This window comes from Rhamphochromis sp. 'chilingali', assembly GCF_963969265.1.
Source record: "Rhamphochromis sp. 'chilingali' genome assembly, chromosome: 16".
NCBI classification, from domain to species: Eukaryota; Metazoa; Chordata; class Actinopteri; order Cichliformes; family Cichlidae; genus Rhamphochromis; species Rhamphochromis sp. 'chilingali'.
In genome coordinates, this window is record NC_137943.1 from 3,843,503 (window position 1) to 3,864,007 (window position 20,505).

The window sequence follows — 20,505 nt, forward strand, 5'->3', positions numbered from 1 at the left end:
TCATCGCAAATCAACAGCTAGACAGCTTTGCAATCTCCTGCAATCTCCTGGCAGCCTATACACACTCATTGTCATGTGTGCTATCCCACTGATAAGCCTGTATCTAACCTTACATATACACAATGGCTCCTTTACAAATTAATCACATAAAAAATATAATAAAATTGTTGAAGCCTGCGGCTGGTCCATATATCATTTTAAGAGTGGGGAGAGTGGAGGTTTGGGTGTGTGGGTGAACCTCAGAAATTATTCCAAGAAGAGCAGGCATGAGACACACTGGCCCAGCTTTTTGATTCATTTAAAGGTCTCAGAACTTACTCTGTATTGCCCAGGGGAGAGTTAGGCTGCTGAATAATGGATGCAAAACAAGGAAGACACTTTAAATGTGAGACTTCTTGTACTAATAATCAGAGTGATGCAGTGGCAGAGACTGTCTAAGAAAGCAAAAATTACACTGTTCAGTCTGCATTCTCCCTCGAGCCATTACAGATATAAGCATGTTTGAAAAAACATTTCTACATATGACAGGATGCATTTAATTTGTGTGAATGTGTGTGTGAATGGGTGAATGACTGAATGTAGTGTAAAGCGCTTTGGGGTCCTATGGACTAGAAAAGCGCTATACAAATGCAGGCCATTTACCATTTACCAATTGATTGTTGTATATCTGAAAGCTGACACGGTTTTCATAAAGAAATTTAGTTGTTTCTTGGAAGCTTATGCATTGTAAAACTTTATCTTGAAACTTGAAGCCAGGGCTATTTCTGTATGTGGGAAATTGCCCAGGGAAAAAGTTTACTGTCAACACCTCCATTGGAACAGGGACCACTTTATATTTAGCACTTTGATTTTAAAATACTCCCTGACAAAAAGGTTAGAACAGAAATTGAAGAAGTCATTTATAATAGGCAATGATTAAAATGATCTGATCTGAGAGAAATTAAAAACACCATCGTGTCTCCTATTAATAACATATGCTTGCAAGTACTGAGCAAATTTGAGGAATGAGATATAACTACATACATCAAATGCTTCTAATTTATTAATTTATCAGAATGTACTGCATAAATCTGTTTAACACACTACATTTAGTCCCATATTGTAAGATCAAAATATATACATATATACACATATACACATATATACATGTATATATGTGTATATATATATACAGGCAGTGAGAACTGATAAAGATCTCGCTAAACAGCAAAATGTTTTGCTGTTATTTTTTATCAGCAAAATATTCTCATTTGAATTTATAGGCAGAGCTTTCGGCTATCAGGCTCCACTCCTGTGTAGCCAGCTCTCACTTTGAGTTCATGAAACAGACACCATCTCTCCTTTTAAGATCAGGTTTAAAAGTTTCCTTTCAGCTTAAGATTGTAGTGAGGGCTCCTTCAGGTGACCCTGAACCAAGCCTTAGTTATGCTGCTACAACCTCAGGCTGTTGGGGAAGCATCTATACGCCACTGTTCCATCACATTAACTTGTGTCCACTTTCTCCTGTAGCTGTTTATGCTCTTATTCCCATTAAGCCCAAAACCATGAGATGACTGCTGTTGTGAACTGGGACTAAGTAATTTGTATGGAGGGAGGAAATGTTTGAAATCAGTCAGCTTAGTATGAATTAACCAGGATGTTTATTTTTAGGTTTCTAATAAGATCATAATTGTATTCATATTTCAATTCAATTCAATATTATTTACACAGCGCCAAATCACAACAACAGTCACCTCAAGGCGCTTTATATTGTACGACAGACCGTACAACAATACACACAGAGAAAAACCCAACAATCACATGACCCCCTATGAGCAGCACTTTGGCGACAGTGGGAAGGAAAAACTCCTTTTTAACAGGAAGAAACCTCCAGCAGAACCAGGCTCAGGGAGGGGCGGGGCCATCTGCCACAATCCGTTGGGGTGAGAAACATATCTCAGAAACACGTTTAAGATTTCACAGTGAGCTCACTTATTTAACCAAAAGTTAAAAAAAACAGTCCACTATTGTGTTTGCATTGTTTACTTTTTGAGTTTTGTGTGTTTTATTTATACACGTTCCCGTCAATCAGAACTTATTATCATGTTGCTTTTGCACTTATGATGTTGTTTCAAGAAAACAATCAGGTTCACTTTTATCACACTGCACTGTGCATTGCACTGTTCGGGGCGGCACCGCCAGCTCAGCAACTTGTGTAGACACAAGCAAGCAGGCAAAACAGGAGGATATAAAGATCTTCACCAATTTTCTAAAATAAGTAGAATAAAAAAAACCCCCAAAACAAAACACTGCGGATGAAGAATAATAATAAAAAAACCAAAAACAAATCAGACTACATCAGAAGTATTTCCAGGGGGCACTATGGCGGACGAGGACGGAGTACGCTGGTTTAGAATTGTGACTCATGATGTTGCTAAAGTTGGCTATTTATTAGTAGTTTTTTCTTTGTTTACAACAACTTTATGAGTCATAAACTGGTAATAAGAAGAATGTCCTCACAATGTCCATTACATCGTTTTTGTGTCATCAGGATGTTTTTCTTTTTTTTAATACTGTTTATGTGTTCTCAAAATAGTGAAGCTGTTTCATATAATAAGGTTAGTGTTAAACAAGGTTGTTATTATTAGTATTTTTTAAAATGAGCTTTAGTTTATCTGAAGTAGACGTACATATCATGAACACTAACTTGTTACACAGTGTACACAGAGGATTTATTAGCCTTCCCCTCAGCAATAATCATTAGCACTTTGTGCAAGAAGAGAAATTTAAGAAATACATTAGATGTGGGCTGTTTATCTATTTTAGATTGAATAAGTAAATAAGATTATTATTATATGAGACTTAAGTTAAAATGAACAATAACGGGCGACTAATGAACAAGGTCTGCATATAAATGTGATTTTAGAGGGTAACCATCTAAAACCTTTCTCTGCTGAAGGCAGCTATGGTGAGGTGGGCATTAGCTAAGACTGAGAGTGAAAGTTACAGATGCAACTTTTGCCTTTCTCTGTTTCTGGAGGCTCATTTTGCTTTTAGTTGTGAAATAAAACAAATTGATGGCCGGTTACAAATTTCACTCTGTTCAGAGGGAACACCAAATATACCAGACGATTAAGGCTGCGTCCACACTAGCCTGGATAGATTTACGTCTGAAAACGCTCCGCGTCCACACTACTCGTTTTCACAGAGTTGTGCGTCCACATTGAAACGGCTGAAAACGCTTACGTTCCAGTACTGCGCATGTGTGAAGCACAAGAAGATTCGGCTTGCTCATTTATGTCTGCTGCTTACTTACTTTCCGGCAAAATGTTGAGGAAAAGCACCGAGTTTTTTAAATGGACTAACAATGAGGTGGAGTTGATGCTGCGAGTAACACAAAAGTACAAAGTCGCAAAAGCCAGTGAGAATAAAAGAATTTGAAGAAAAGCCATCTGGAGCATCTACAGACTGATATTAATCTTTAATAGGACTGCCCTCCACTATCTTGGTTTAACTGGTCACATGACTGCATCATATGACTAAAATGTGTCATAATTTTGAAAAGGTCTGTTTTCACTGTCGGTGCTTCCGCGTCTTTAAATGTATTCATTTTCGACAGCGTTGTGCAAACGCTGCGTTTTCCTTGAGTGTGGACGGGAGGCCACAACGGAGAGAAACCAAGTGTACAAAGCCTAATGGATACAGCTACGACAAGCAGCTTCACATTGTGGCAAATTACTCCGTAACTAAACTAAATCAGACTTCAAAAGCCTCCAGTAAAGCCGTGCGTTTCAAATACAGTTTTTTTTCTTACAAAAAGCCTAAATTTACTGTAAGTCAAAGAAAAAAAACCAAAAAGAAGACTAGACTTAAACAAAATGTTGTTGTAGGCATATTCTGAAAGATGATAACTAATGTAAAAATAACAATAAACTATATTTTGTTGTTTTTTAGAATGTAATTGTAAAATACAATGATTTTCATATCATTTCAACCTTCTAATTAATCTGAAAGCTTTTATAGTAAAGCCTGACATATCTCAAGAGCAGCAGCATTTTATGTAACAGGTCATAATTATAACTGTATTAATATCAGCTCTCTTCAGGACTTCCCGTCCAATGGAAGTCATGAAGAGAGCTGATCAATAAGTTCACTGCTAGTTAATATTTCCACTCAAAGCTGTGAGAAGAGCTGGCAGTTCGGCCTCGGCTCACCTGTCTCAGGGTCACACTGATGCTCGCAGGGATCCAGGAGGCGTCGTCCACACAGCTCGTTCACCCACGGCCCGCTGGCATTCTGCTGATAGTACAACAAAATCTGGGCCGGGTTGAGCCAGTCTGAAGCATCCAACTGGCTCCCCTGGAGCAAAATGAACCTTGACCCTGGGTAGGACAGAGGAAATGGAAGACATGGAAGAGAAGGGAACAGGAAAGAAATGTGAAATGGATAAGATGGTTGAAGAGGAGGACAAAGGTAATTGATGGGTAACGAAAAGATGGCAGGAATGGAGACGGGGGGAGGGCGAAAAAGCAGGGATGAATGAGAAGGAACGAAAAACAGAACAGGACACATAAAAAAGCCTGACTTTGAACAAAATCTTCAAAGCAAATTATCATATTTATCATGTTTTTTTTTACCACTTATTTCTTTATATTTTCTATCATTTCTAAAACCATTTAACAACAACAGCAAAAAGACAAGGTTACAGCACATATTGGACCTTACAAGTGAAATATCTTCAGCTAAATATAATGACAGCAAGCACCACCTTTTAGTGAGGCAGTTTCTACGAGAGAAAAACAAATTAGGAAACCTTCAAATTAAATTTTTTGAAAAGAAAATGTGATTAAAAAATACCAGATTTAAAATGAAGTGGATCTGGAAAGAACATGAAAGCTTTATAAGACATTACTTGTTATTTTTAGTTTAAGAGCCATAGTGCAAACATGAAAGCTGCAAAATTAAAAAGCAAAACTTGTGAACACTCCGAAAGATTTAAACAGAGGAATATCCATAATCACACAAATAACATGTGTAAGGCATGATCAGCTGGATTTCCAAATGTACCTTGACGAGGTTGATGGTCTTGGCTGATTGAACCACATAACTATAACTGGGTGGGCAGTGAAAAACATTTGATTCTTGCTGTTTTTGTTGGTTTTTTTCTATTATTACTGTGGAGAAAATAGAAGCAGTGAGGGCAGAACTGGCATCTTGACCAAAACAACACATTCTGAAATGTTTAATTGTAAGAAAGATCTTTGCTACTTCAAATCGCATAAAGGTGACTGTTGCTGTGATTTCATGCCATAAAAAATTTATAGTTATTCATGACTCTATATTTGCTTACAAACTGTATAGAGTAAATGCTGATGCAATACAGCATTTACAGTGCATTATGTTATGTCAGTGAAAGCCAAATTGAAACAAAAAAGTCTACATTTTCTCCCAGAAAACAGTTTTTTGAACCAAGGTCTCAGGGTTTTTGTAAATCGATTGTTATAGCTGTCAAATTCATAACATTTAACATAATTCCGTGCTGTGCATCTCATCTCTTTCACTTACATTGTTCAGTGTTTGGCCCTTCTTTTATTTTAACAAAGTATGGCTGTCTGTGAAACAAATGTTCCCCGACCCTGAGAAGTCCTCCGCAGTGCTCCTCTTTCTTATTAGTGGTTGTTATGACACAAACAAAGCATCAGCTCAACGCTTTCTCTGTAATAATAAATGCATAATAATGATTATTGGCACGACTATGGGCCGACACGTAATTCTGAAAAGGTTAAAGATGAGAGAGTGCAGCTGTAAATGAGTTACAGTCGCGTTGTTTGTTTTCTATGTAAATTTCAAAGTTTGTGCATCTGATCAGTGGAAGTAAAACTGTTGAGCACTGGGCTAACATTCTGTTGCCATAATGCAGGATAATGAGGCGAGGACTGCCGTTGTTACTGCTGCTGTTTAATTTCAAACCTTTCTACTTATGCTTTAATTACCTCGTGGTTGAAAGCTGCAGCACACAACTTCCATCTTAAAAGGTATAATCAATTAGTTCCATTGAATAATCAGAATCAGAATCAGAATACTTTATTGATCCCTGGGGGAAATTATTTAATATTTAATTTATTTAATACACTTAAAGACTGAGGTCTCCGGGGGTTTACAGCTCAAATGCTGTAAACTAAAGGGAGCTCGTATGCAAAATGTTTTCTACTGAGTTTGTGACTGCCTGGGAAAACAAAAGCACTCTTCCATGTTCCAGGACACCTGACACAGGAGGTGTCTCTGGAACACTTGGTTCTGAGAGTTATCCGCTGTGTGATCTCCGTAAATTAGCAACAACGCTCACTGACCAAAGCACTGTCCATTTGCAAACACGGGATGCACTGGGCATTTGCTAACCCAAGCATATTTAATGACGTGTTGGCAGGCTCTGTGTGCCCTAGTTAGCGCCATCCTCTTTGATGATTCCCTTAGAACTAGAGCACACACTGCAAATGGCTGGACTCATCCTGTTAGCTTAATTGTGGAGAGTCATAAAACTGCCTGGAAAAACTTTGAAGACACCAGCAGTGTTTCTGTTTTTATGACACTTTTTATGTTCTATTTGAGTTTTCTGGCAACTATGTATGCACTTTTGAAAGATGAAATGGATTTCTGTGTAAAACATAAATGCTTTATATATGGTCTAATATACAATGAAGAATTCATTTATCAAAATAAGAAACTGTAGCCATCTTAATTGAGACATTCATCACATCGTGATGTTTGACTCTCACAGGGAGCCACGTAGGCCTGAACGGACCAGAATTATTAACGTGAGCACCAGACTTAAGAGCAGAATGAATCGCCTGTGTGCAGCTCTTTGGTCACGTTTTAAATAGAGCAGTTATGTTGCGTTACTTTGTGCAAGTACATCACAAGTACAAAGAAAGATGGTGCTGGATTGCCATCCTCCAAAACCTTGGAACTTCTATATAAAAAAAAATATTATAGAGCTCATAAATACCAGGCGCATTAGCTCTGGTGCACTATGGTAGCATGTTTAAAGGCTAGCACACTTAACATTACATGAAAATTTCACTCATTTGTGCCTATGTGCACTTTCATTGCTAGAATGGCAGTAGACTCTTGGTCTACTACTTGGTACTTTGTGCTTAACTTTTTGGATGTTTGCCTTCAAATTTCCCGAGGTTGACTCAAATGCCCAGGATCTGATGGATAAACATCTATAATGGCAGCATAATGGCAGCAGAGGCATGACCGGTAACATGAATCCCCAGCCACTACTCGGATGGGACTCTAGGCCACAGCATCGCTCCTTGGGATAGCTTCAGATGTAATTGGGAAACCTCTCACAGGAGGCACAGATGGTAAAAGTAAATCTATTTCCAGCAAATACAATCTGAGATGATAAACGTCAGCCACCTTTCTATTCCCGACTCTCCGAGTTAGTGATAGGAAGAAAAAGTTGGCCCTGTTCTTTGTTATGTATCTTGAAAAGCAGTAGATATTGTTATCCCGCGTAACTACACAAACATCTTCAGATGATTACTTTCCCAGACGTGAAAGGCAAGGAGAAAGGTGTGACTCTATATTTTGGTACTTTTCTTTCAATATTTGAAGTCAGACACATGTGCAGCTGTTGGCATTAATAGCTTCTTTCCACAGCGGTGGAATCCAGATTTTCATCTGATTCACCGTGACATCAAATCAAGTCTGATGAGACTGTGGAGACATTTATGGAAACATCCTAAATCGATCCCAGTTTTGTAATTCAACAGGCGAATTCGCCATCTTTCATCTCTCCTTTCAAAGTTCCCTCCCTCGATGCCTCCCTGGAATTTTAATATCACTGGCAGGCCAGCGTGTACCACCGGAAAGCAGCAGCGTTTCAAATCAAATCAGACCTCTAGATGATAGATGAGCAAGCCTAGTCACAGTCTATAATATATCTGGACTGCCAGCTCACTTCAGTGACAGCTGAAAAATGCCAATGAGCCAGCAGGAGCCAACACTTGGCTCCCGTGGTGCTATTTTTTTTTTGCAGGTACTACATTGAAATTCATTAGCGAGGTGGTTCAACATATCAGAAAGTACCAGGGGAAGCGCGATGGAGGTTTGGCTGTGGGTGGTCATTGCAACCTAGCAACGATGCGCTCCGATGCTTTGAGGGCACATCTGTTGTGCGCTGCGACATGGGAAACCCAGGCAGAGGGTGGTCGACCTGGCATTTACCTTTGTCTTCGAGAGAGCAAAGCGAATCAGCAGCTCGACCACAAAGCACAGGCACTCGGTTAGCGAGATATAGTGAGCCGAACTCCCCGGAGAGTGACGAGGAAATGCAAGCTCAGCGCTCCCTGGGGATGTGCTTGGGAAAAGGCTGCATCCACAGTCCGTGGCTGGTGTAAGGCCTTACCATCAGCAATGAGGTGCTCCGGAACATGTAAGATTACCCGGACTGAGAGGCTGCAGGAGAGGTGAGAGGAGTAAACCAGGCCAATCACGCAGCTGATGACACTGATCAGAGTCAGGGTGGTCTTATTGATGGGGCTCCGAGGGGAACCTGCTGCTAGAAAGAAATGAGAGAGGGGGGGAGGAAGAAAAAGAAAGAGTAGAGAACTGTGAAGCAGATACCACACTTTTCCCCAAGAACCCCTCCATCAGTACATGCACACTATCACACAAACATGTACACACAATGGCTACACAGGGAGTCATTTTACAGTTATTTTACAAACAAGCAAACAAAGACAAAAAACCCCAACAACATGGGCCTAAACCCATAACAAGGTCGTTAGGATCCAAACCCTCAAGCCTCTGGGAAGTTGACACAAGGCACGGCTCAGTGGCACAGAAATACAGTTTACCTACGAAGGGTTTTAACATCCACGCTGGAATGTGTGGAGGGAAAAAAGAGAGAGGTTGTTCTTCAAACCTTCCCTCTTTCCTCCACTTTCCTTTGCCCCCCCTCCCCCGAAAGTGAGAACTCTCCCCTTATCTCGTTTGCTCCCCAGTGCAATGCAGAAAGTGTCAAAACTGACCCCACACCCACGCATACGTGCACATACACACAGAAAAATATCACAGTGACCTTGAATGTAGTCAAGGTCACTGTGTTTAAAGTGCCTCGTTTTTCACTAGCTGAATAACTCTAGATCCCATTGTCACTTTTAAATTACTCTGGCAGAACTTTTTCATTCAAAAAATGCCCAAGGCAATCCTTTAAACAAAAGCCAAAGTAGAAAGCTGACCTATCGCAAAATGTTTAAAGCTAGTTTATTTAATCGAGTAACTTACCCAGAAACTGGATGCAGGGCAGAATTTCACCCCTTTGACTTCCCTTTCAGTTATTTTTCAGATTTTACAAAACCTCTCTTCAGCGCACATTTCTGCCTTCTATATGAAAGAGGGGAATGTCTCATTCTTCACATCCTTCTCTCAAAATTTTCTATACATGAAAAACAACTTTTGTCGTGCCACATGAGTCATCCTCTGCATCTAAACAACATAGTTCTATTCTTAAAGCTCAGTCTAATTAAAGGTGTTGGCTACACTTCTGGAGGCTTTGCTGTGTTTGTGACACCTGTGCACATGACGGGGGAATAATTGGCTTGGAGGCATCGTAACAGCTTGTAACGCCTTCCGACAGCAGCTATTATTTTGAGGCCAGTGTCACATTTTTTTACTTGAAAAAATAAATCTTCTCTGTCTCTTTTCCACACCCCATTACTGTACATCAAAGTTGCAAGGACATGGCATGCTGACATATAAAGCATGCTGCACCACTTCACTATGACAGCATTTGCAGAGGATCCTGCTTAGAAATAATATTTGTGTGGAATATTATTTCAAAATAAGATGTTCTTTGGGTTGTAGATGCAACTAATGCCAAAATATTCTGTACTGAGGACCTCTGATCTCATCATCTTGCTTGATTTCCGTCAACAAGATTATATTCGGATGCACTGAGATCAGTTTCACATGCTCACAACCACTCTACACACACCTATGAATATACACAGCATGTGCTTCCCTTGGGAGTCAAACTGATGAGCACATACAACACCAGAGCCATCCGCTATATGCACTGTAAAGGTGACTTGTCATGCGTCGTGGCGATGGTAATACCATCAGACGGCGAGATTAACTGTCTGTAGGTGTATGAGTCCTCCTTACCCCCTGAGCCCCACGCGCTGTTGGCATTACCATTTCTCATACCTCGACTCCGGCGGCGACTGCGGTTTGGGTCGGTGTAAAAGGCCAGCTGAGGCTCGCTGTCTGCCTCCGTCCCAGAGTCCCCGTCTGGGTTCAAGAATGTTGAACCCGCTGTTGGATTCACACAAAAAATACAAAAGAGTTCTGGACCAGTGGTGGGGAATTTGTCCTCAAGTTAGCTTCACAGAGATGGCAGGAAAAAGCCAAAACTCACGATCAACCCACTGCTGGACGTCTTCTTCTTCTATCATCTACTGATGTGTCGGCTCATTTGTAATAAAAATCAAGCTGCAACTTTGAGCACTGTGTTTTCCAGTTTCTCTTTAAAATACTGTGTTTAGTTTTTATTTTTTTCCCCAACTGACACATTTTGAATTAGCCACATCCATGAAACAGCACATTAAAAAGAGTGCATGCTGGCTTAACTGGACTCGATCTGAATAAAATACTGATGTCACCTGTGTTAAACAATCAGAAGTGCATGTTTGAGTTTGAGACTACTGACTATTGTTTTAGCCTCTACTTTCATTTTTACTGTTGTGCAGTTTGATATTATTGGTGCTTGTCAGATATTAAGATTTGAAAAGTACACAGACGTATCAGGTGAGTTTCTAAAATTTCTAAAATCAGGTAAATCTAACTCCAGATGAACAACAACACACATCACTATTTATTTAACACGAATTAAGCCAAAATGTAGAAGCAGCATATGTGCAAATTTAAGGGTAACTAGCTGCAAATCAAATGAACTAGATGAACTGATCAGTGAGCATGAGCACCTCCATAAATGCAACATGACAGTTTTGGCCAGTTTGCAGGTATCTTAGAGAAGCAACTGTTCCAGCCATAAATCTGGAAAATCTGGTTGTGAGGCCATTTCTAAACAATTTGAAGTCATTCTACTGTGGAAAACATAATGTGGTCATTATGTACCTTATTGGTGTATCCATGATGCACAAGGCTGGTTGTGTTCATGTTTTTTCCAAGGAAACATGAGGAATACATAAAAACATTTCAGCGCTTTGCCTTTTTGTGTGATTCTAAGATAGCACTGCACTACAATTAAGACCCTTGGAGATGTTTTAGAGAGAACTATATGAGGAGGAACCAGTCACTTGGAAGCAATAACAGCAAACTAAAATGCTTTTAGTAGAAACCATTGAATTTGTATCACACTGTTATAATGCTAAACTTTGGTTAGCTTGACAAGATCAAATTAAGACCACTGATCAACTAGAAGCAAAAAAATTCTTTCTGCTGTTTTTTTTGCTAAGGACTGCGATTTAGTGGGTCCTCCTAAGCACTACTGTCCATGGGTTTTATGGTGTGTACTTAGTATAATGTAAAATGCCAGGACCGCTCTGCATCAAAAGAGAAAAAAACTGGATGCACAAGCTTATGATTTTCTTTTTCTGACTTTGACTTTACAAAAACACAAAGCACATTTCCTCCATCAGATACAAAGATGTACTACAAACCCTTTACAGCACCCTGTTTTACTGTCTATATACACTCAATATATACTCATTTAATAAAAGTGAAGATGGCAACACTTGTAAATATCTAAAGGTGAGCTATTGTGCTCACTTCGAGCATCATGATTTTACTCTTGTATTCTTCAGTAGCTGGGAATGATTCACAAATCAATAATCCTTAGTTATTTTATCCTGGGACTTTGGTTGGTCGTTGGCTGAAACAAGCTGCTTTACTTCTTCTCCCTGTACGGGCATAATCGCTTCAGGCTAACTTTATACTCGCTGTCCTGGTAAAGAAATGGTTTACCAGTAAATTAGCGGGTCTCCAGTGCTTACAAGGTGAGCTGTGTGACTTGACCGTATGAAGGGTATCACATTTCTAACATCATACGCAGCCAAAAGAAGGAGAAAATGTGTGAAACAAACATCTCACTTAAAGCAGGATGTGAACATAAATGTGTCTAAAGATAATGTAAAAAAGCCACATAAATAAGATATTACGTGTTGACTCAAGGCTCAAAGCCTGAGGGCTGAACTGTGTGACACTGTTTCCAAGCTCATTCATTTCAAAGTATACATGAAGCAACAATGAGGCAGCAAGTAATATAAAAAACATAAACACTAAAGAAATACATGAAAACACACAACATATACTTTAGCTAGACAATCTCAACATGACTCCTGTTTTTCTGTGCTACATATTTTTCCTACACTGGAGGGAAAAACACAATCCATAAGACTTTGTCTCTACAAAGAGGAAGAGTGCAAAGTAAATGTTAAATAAAAAGAAGAATGTTCAGCTTTATCTGGGAGGATAATCCTTCTCATAACATCCAGTCATTAGACTGTTATTAAAGCTAATGCTCTTAAGTATGAGGGTTGATTATACAGTAGGTGCAACACTTAAAAATAAACAAACTCTTCTCGCACAACAATATACCCACAGTGCATTTCAGCTGAGTGTTTTAGCTGAGGCATTAGCTATATTTAGGGGGCATGTATTGAAGCTTGTCTTACAAGTGTTAGCGGATTGCGAATCAAAAAGTGAGGGGGAAAATCCATCAAAGCAGCAAAGATTTGCTGCCTCAGCGGGACGTGTGAGAATCGAAATAAAATTCATGCTAACGTTGCTCTGTGACAAGAGCTTTAAAAATCCCCAACCAAGAGGCGGTGTTTGATTAAACTGGAGACGATCCCTCAGAAACAATGGGCCAATGAAAACACAGTTGGCAGCGATGTCAATGTGGCAAACGCAGAAGGACTTTTTCATGACAGCGGCTTCATCAGCTTTTCATATTGTTGGGTTTTTTTGAACAATGCACGCAAGATATGAATGTGCAGCGTAAATATTATTGGCAGCCATGACTATCTGACAGCACAGATGTTGGCGTTTCTTACTTCAGCCTTTTTAGATGACACCATTGTTTCTGCAGTGTTTTCCACGACTGATTTAATAATGAGGAATATTCACTGCACACTTTCCCCCCAGATATGTCTGCTGGCTGGAAACAGAGTCCTCTCGAACATTATTCAGTGTGCGCAACTAAAACTCTGTGAAGACAAATTAAATCTCTATGCCCTAAAGTAGGAAGAAGGAGGTGGGAAAAAACATCAAGCACACAGGCATGCTTGAATTACAAGTTTCACCAAAAAATATTAATAAAATTGAAATTTAAAATAACAAAACCAGTCTACTGTGTTTTTATCATGCATGTTTTTTTGGTTGCAACATCCTCCCAGACAGTCTTGGCAACAATGTTTGCACTACAGCTGGGGGATTAATTTAACTACATAACAAGAATCCTCCATAATTCATATTAAGAGCATCACTGCTGCTTTATTCGTGTGGATATGTACATGTACTCATTTAAATGAATTATCTTATAGGCTGCTGCAAAGTTGATGAATGCCTCAACATGGATGGAACACATCAGAGCTTCAGCACTGTCACCATGGGTGGACTTTAACTGTTACTGGCCAGTTTGAGCAGCATATTTTTAGATGTAAGAGCAAATTTACATTTAAATTAATATTAAAGACAACACAAAGGAAGTTGAAGATTTGAGTAAATGTATGTGCTTAAGCCAAAGTCACATAGAGGCCTTTTGCTGAGGACTGATGTCAACGTGACTGGATGAGAATAAACGTGGAGATTGACAGCAGCAAAAATTAAACAAAGAAGATCACCTTACTGTTACAGCAGAACAAAGGCTAATCATATTCGACAGTAGTGACTGCTATCGCTAGGTCAATATTGAACCATTCATTTATATATCCAGCAGAATACCAGTCACCTGACTTTGCAGTGCATGCGGGAAACTTTACATTGCTGAGAAGACAAAAAACCTTGCCTACACAATTCCCAGTCTATTAAATAAAATAAAAATGTAATAGCACTTGTGTTTTCTTAATTCTCAGTTTGGTTCCTTTTCATATTTTGCTGTTCTCTTCCCCCTGTCTCTAGTGTTTCATGTTTCCCTCCATGTGTTTGCTTCTTCCATATATTTGTCTCTTTTTTGTACTCGTTTTTGTCTTTTCTCACCTTTATTACTGTCTGCTCTACCTTATTTGTATTCACCTGTTCATGTTAGCTTGCTCTGTTATGTCTGTATTTCTTTCTTTGTGCTCTTTATCCCATGTGTCATTTCGTTGTGCCATGGATAATCCCTCATTTGTTTTTACTTTCTGCTGTGCTTTGCTTTGTTTAGTATGTGTGTGTGTGTGTGTGTGTGTGTGTGTTGACTTTTGATTTGGTGAAATCATATTGTTCAGTAAAGCTTGCTCTTAGTTTTGCATAACTGTCTTGACAGTAAATAATAGCAGCGATAGTACAGTCTTCCTCTTTGTAGAGAGACAGTGCAGTAGCATTTTGACAGCTTATGCAGTAGCAGACAGCAGTGCCATAGTGTAGTGGTTAACACGTTTGCCAGAATACATTTGGAGAATGCAAAAAGCCCAAGCAAAGACCAGGAGGAAATAAAACTCTGTGGAAGGATTCAACCCAGTATCACAGCAACTTGTGTAATAGTGTGTATTAGACAGACACGCATGCTTAAGTAAGTAGTGCAGTAAGCTACAGCACCAGCAGAGGGAGATATTTAAACATTGCTAACACATTTACATGAAACTACATATCAGCCACCGAGCTTTATTGTGGCATAGACGGAGCATGGATTGTACTTGGTCACTAGCGACTTGTTGGCTTTTAATTTCTTCACTCCTCCTGCTGCTACTGCGGATCTACGTGCTGTGGCAATGAAAGAAAGACTCTTTGCAACCAGTTACAGTTGCCAGTTGCCTTATGTTGTTTTGTTTTGTTGCTCCCGGTAGAGTACTGAGAAAAAGTGTTTCAGAAAAAGCCATTTCTTTATATTTTGCTAGAAAAATGGGAAATAGGCAGAGTGAGTGACTGAGCACGGTTGTACAACTCTGACAAGCTTGACTATATAATAAGAATCATTAATCCATGACTGATAGTGTTCCATTGTGTGGCTTTCTAGCCGGGTATGCTTTATCCCTAGACTCCAGTTTCAGTGTGTTTGGCATCACTGTCATCCTGATAAATGAAACCATTGCCACAAACTTTTCAGACGGTATTTCATGATGGAGAAATACTTTTCTGTTTTCATAATTCCATCAGTTTGGACAGGCTAAAATGCACGACAGCACCTCCACTGTATTTTACAGATTGATACTTACGGTTGTAAATCTGTATTGACCTGCTCCGTGCACATTGATGACTTGAACCACAAATTTGGATTTATCACTCAACAGGACCAGCTGACACTGATTTCCAGTGTGTAATTTGGTGTTCCCTAGACTTTTTTTCAGTCGCTTAAGAATGGCTTCTTGACAGCCATTGTGACCACTTCCGAAGAAGCTTCAGTGACTTGTATGTGGGTCAACTGAAGGGCCAGATACATCTCTCAGGTCCTGTGTCAGGTCTTTGCTGTATTTTCAGATACTGGTCATCTGCTGTATATTGTCTTTAGGCCTGGCACCTCTTTTTCTGTTTAATTGTCCAGTTTCCTAATTTTGTTGGTGGAAAAAAATACTATTTTCTTCCCGTCAAACTGTATTACCTTCGGCATTTTTCAAGATTCAGCTGACGAAAGGGGAAAACATCATTTGTTTTTGTGACACGCCACTAGCAACAAAGACACAATTCAAAATAGTTTCTGTGCTGAATTGTCTGTTATGCATAGACACAAGTGGTTTATCTTGAGTTAGGTGCCTTTTTAATGCCTGAATGATTCATGGATGCACTTATTTTGCAAAGACTAAAGTAAGTCTGAAAATGGAATCGAAATGAACAACAGCAAATATACAATGAAGCCTAGGCAAACATGAGAAGTGGTCCCACATCCCAGACTGTGGGGTAATGAGGGTCACAAGGACCAGATGTGTATTTCAAATTCTGTCAAAAAGTAGATACAGCGCCTTGCCACATTCTGAATGTCTAAAGTTAGGAAATGTGACTTTAATTTGGGAGAGGGATAGTGTAAGTTACAGTCTAAGTCAGACAACAGTCTAAGATGAAGGAATTAACTGAGCTGAAGAACAGTGAGGCAAAAATGTCAGGGAAACCATAACGAATCCTTAAAATTAGCAAGTATTGAGGAACTGTCACATCCAGGCAGAATCAATGACAGAAACTCAGAAAGATCATTTAGGAAAAGGGAACAGTTTGATAGAATAGACTTTAATCCCCGAAGGCATTAAGAAATACATTTATGTAGTGATTTTTTTGCTGTTTCTGGGTTACAGTGATTGTGTCTATTATTGCTGTTTGTAGAATGTTCCATATTCTTTCAGTACGATTTTAGTGAATTTATGTAATGTATTAATTATTTGATTAACTGGGATTTAATGCATAATTTAATTAAGAAATATTAAAATATAAAGAGGGGAAAAAGTGTCCCAAGACACTGCTAAATAGCCCACAGTGTCAAGACTCCCAAAACACTTACTGTCTACATATGTAAACATTAGAACTAGCTAGGTATAATTTTCAGCTCATTCAATAGGGAACAGCTTCTAACTTGGGCACACACAACAGATTTTATATTTATAAGGTTTTTATAAAGTGAGCAAACTCCCGTCACATCAACCGTACTAGACCATAATTTACAGTATTACAAAAAGGTTTGAATTTTCAGGTTTACAAAAACTACAAATGGAGCCTTTGAGTTATTCTCTGAACACCTGAATAGTGCACAGCTGTCAAGGACTGCTTCAGGTTTCAGAGAGAAAAGAACATAAAAGAAGTGCTGGCTAGAATGTAATAGTTCTACACTAGAGATAACTTAAAGTAGTTCAAAGTGCAACAGCATGTCTCTCTGTGAAGACGATCCAAGGCAGTTAGGAGAAAATGTACCTTACAGCGTTTGCTAGGAGTTCATGCTGACTGACCAATGGCATAGAGCTAGAATTGTTTAAAGGAAAAGGATCAGAGGGCTGCAGGAAAAACATGTGACATAAAATCATGGCCCAATGAAACTTGCTGAATGTAAAGAATGAGATTTCCATACTGGATTGTTTTGGGCCCAGGTTAACTATGACCAGCACCCTTTTAGCCTATGGTCAACGGTCAACAGGGTGGAAACTGTGCAACTGTTGGCTGGAGACAATGAAAAAAAAGGGGGAAAGGCGTGTTAGGAGTAAGCGAAAGAGAAGGAAAGGCAGGAGTTGGTGATGAGAGTAAGGACGTGTATATGTAGAGACTACAGCTGATAAAGGGAAAAAGCTAGCTGTGTGCAGAAGACTGGGTGGAACGCAAACAAGATCAGAAGCACTGGAGGTGGATTCAAACCATATATATGTATATGTATATGTAAAACCATATATATATGTGATATACACAGGAAGAGAATTTTAGTACAATACTATTCACATAGGAAGACTATGTGAATAGTATTGTACAGGTGAAGAGCTTCAGACAGGATCATGAGTTTAAAGCTGGAAGTCGAAAAGGGTGATGTTGAGTGTTGTCTGTGCATGTGTCCCACAGTTTGGATGCCAGTTAGAAGAGAAAGAAGAATGGATGAAGAGGTAAAGAGTGACATCAGGGAGAGGAGAGCAGTGATTGGATCAGACTTCAATGGACATGTAGCAGAAGGAAACAGAAGTCATAAGGAGATCTTGGATAGGTAAGATGTTAAGCAGAGAAGGACAGAATCTGAAAGAGACAGAAGACTGCAAGGTGGCATCAGGGGAGAATGTAGCTAAGCAATATCAGGTGTCCAAGGTAGGAGCAAGGATTAAATGGTGGAAGCTGAAGATGGAAGAACTTTACATAGAGTTCAGGGAGGAGTTGAGGAAGATCTTGGGTGGTAGGAAAGAGTTAGCAGCTAACTGGGAAATGGCCTGCATTTGTATAGCGCTTTTCTAGTCCATAGGACCCCAAAGCGCTTTACACTACATTCAGTCATTCACCCATTCACACACACATTCACACACTGGCGATAGCAAGCTACATTGTAGCCACAGCTGCCCTGGGGCGCACTGACAGAGGCGAGGCTGCCGGACACAGGCGCCACCGGGCCCTCTGACCACCACCAGTAGCTGAGAAGCTAAGGGAACTGCCAAGAGCCTGTTTGGTTCCTCTAGACAGAGGAAAGAGGACAAAGACACTTGTTGGTGGAACGAGGAAGTACAGGAAAGAATTCAAAGAGGTTGGCAAAAATAAAGTAGGATAGTCAAGGAGATGAAGACAATAGACAGGTATACATCAAAGAGAGAGGTGGCAGCGGTAAAGGAAAAGACCCTAAGTGAGTTGTATGTGAGGCTGGACACAAGAAAGGAGAAAAGAACTTATATCAGTCTGCCAAGAAAATTGACTGCGTGGGAAATAAAGTTAAGGTGGTTAAGGATAAAGATGGAAATATACTAACAAGTGAAGATAGTTCTTTTAGAAGATGGAAGGAGTACTTTGAGTAGCTGATGAATGTGGAAAATGAGACAGACAATGGATGGAGGAAAGTTAGTGAATTAGAATGTGCAGAGGAATAGTAAGGTTGAAGTGAGGGCAGCTACATGACAACGATGGGGGAGTGGAAAGGCGACTCGTCATAATGACCTATCTCTTGAGATGTCTAAAAGAGTGGGCGGTGGATTTTTTAACCAGATTGTTTAACCTAATGTTGCAGAGTGAGAGGAGGCCTGAGGAACGGAGACGACGTTCACTGATGTTCAAGAATAAAGGTGCTGTGCAGAGCTGTTTTGTAGTCTAGTCAAAATGTTTGTGAAGGTTCTCAGTTATCCAGGTCATCGTAGTCTAAGGAGCTTGGAAAGAAAAGCGTCTGGACTTCTTAGGTTGCTTGAAGACGTTTCACCTCTCATCCGAGAAGCTTCTTCAATTCTAGGGTAAATGGACCGCAGATGGACTCAGCGGACTCTTTCGAGGATGCCAATGTTCACATTTTGGACAGAGAGGACAGATGGTTTGAAAGAGGAGTGAAATAAGCCATTTATGTCCACTGTGAGCGACCATCTTTGAACAGAGGCGGTGGCTTACGACACCAACTGTCTGCCATCTATAATCCAGTTTTGAGATCCCTTCCTAGACGGCTTAACGCCCACTCACATCCTGGGCCATCTGACCTCCGGAAATCACATGACAGGGTGGGGCCAGGTTTCACAATGAGCTCACCCGAAACCCTGGCTGATTGTGACCCACACCCGCTTTCACACCTTGGCTCTTGTGATTAGGTAGAGGATCATCAGGGGGTCCTTTTGTCCCTCTTTGGGGGGAAACACCCATGGGGTTTAAATCTGGGACTCTCCACCATTTTACCCTAGAACTGAAGAAGATTCTCGGATGAGAGGTGAAACGTCTTCAAGCAATCTAAGAAGTCCAGACGCTTTTCTTTCTAAGATCCTTAGACTAATCTAGTCAAAGTCCGGCCTGTAATCCAGGATACACTGACCTTAAACAGGCAATTCATGCTTGAAAACTTTCTAATGTGGCTGAAGTAAAACAATTCTGGAAAGAAGAGTGAGCAAAAATTCCTCTGCCATGATGTGAAAGACTTATTGGCAGTTAGAACTTCTTGGAAAGAAGAATTGCTTGATTACAGTTCTTGGTGCACAACAGTTCTTAGCTTTAGGGGACAAAAATGAAAAAAGGGGGTAAATATTTTTTCACAGCACTGTACATTTGTTAAAAAGATGCGGCTTAAAATGTAACAGTGTGACTCGCAGTGGAGAAAAAAAGCAACTCCTGAAGAAGACTCATCCTTGCACAGCAGGGAACTTTATATCTTAAAACTGAGCTGAAGGTGTAGTGCTTAACACTGCTACAAACACAAGTTAGACTGCTTTAAATGTTCACTGCAGGATGTTCACCCACAACCCAGCATGCACAGCAGAGACAAGTACCTCTTATAAACCAAAATGATATCCAGTGCTAGAATCGGGCAGCTGAGAGAATAATGGCACAAGAATGACAATCTGCCCTGACAGAGGAAGTGGACAAAAACAAGCATATCCAGACGATAATAATATCACTGCAACTGGAACAAGAGTGCTCATCTCAAGAATAGCTGCTATGAAAATAACTATTTGCAACAACAATACAACCTATACAACCTTTTACCAGTGCACATATAATTTGTTTTTCCTAAAGGAAGAAGCAAAATCATGATATTTGAGCAAGATCTGCCCAAATGTAATATCCAAAGAATACTAAATCTTGCTTTCTGCTCTAGGAAGCCTTTTTTTTAAATTACTTATTAAAAAAATTAGGGCAATTATAGATGTGTGTTTTTAGTTACATGAAACCACCCCCCAAAAATACGACTCCAAATTAAAATGCCAAACCTTTCCAAAAGAAAAG

The 20,505-nt window shown here is 39.8% G+C and overlaps 1 protein-coding gene across 2 annotated transcripts in view; it reads right to left on the reverse strand.

Moving 5' to 3' along the window:
• Positions 1-20,505, reverse strand: part of astn1 (astrotactin 1) — a 518,487-nt gene that overhangs the window by 317,260 nt on the left and 180,722 nt on the right. The window contains exons 6-8 of one of the 2 annotated variants that reach the window (XM_080907209.1): positions 10,198-10,305; positions 8,396-8,545; positions 4,194-4,361 (exon numbers count right to left, since the gene is read on the reverse strand). In XM_080907209.1, the coding sequence (XP_080763335.1) occupies positions 4,194-4,361; positions 8,396-8,545; positions 10,198-10,305 (426 nt within the window). Of the gene's footprint in view, positions 1-4,193; positions 4,362-8,395; positions 8,546-10,155; positions 10,306-20,505 lie in introns of both variants that reach the window. The other variant, XM_080907208.1, reaches the window with a different exon arrangement.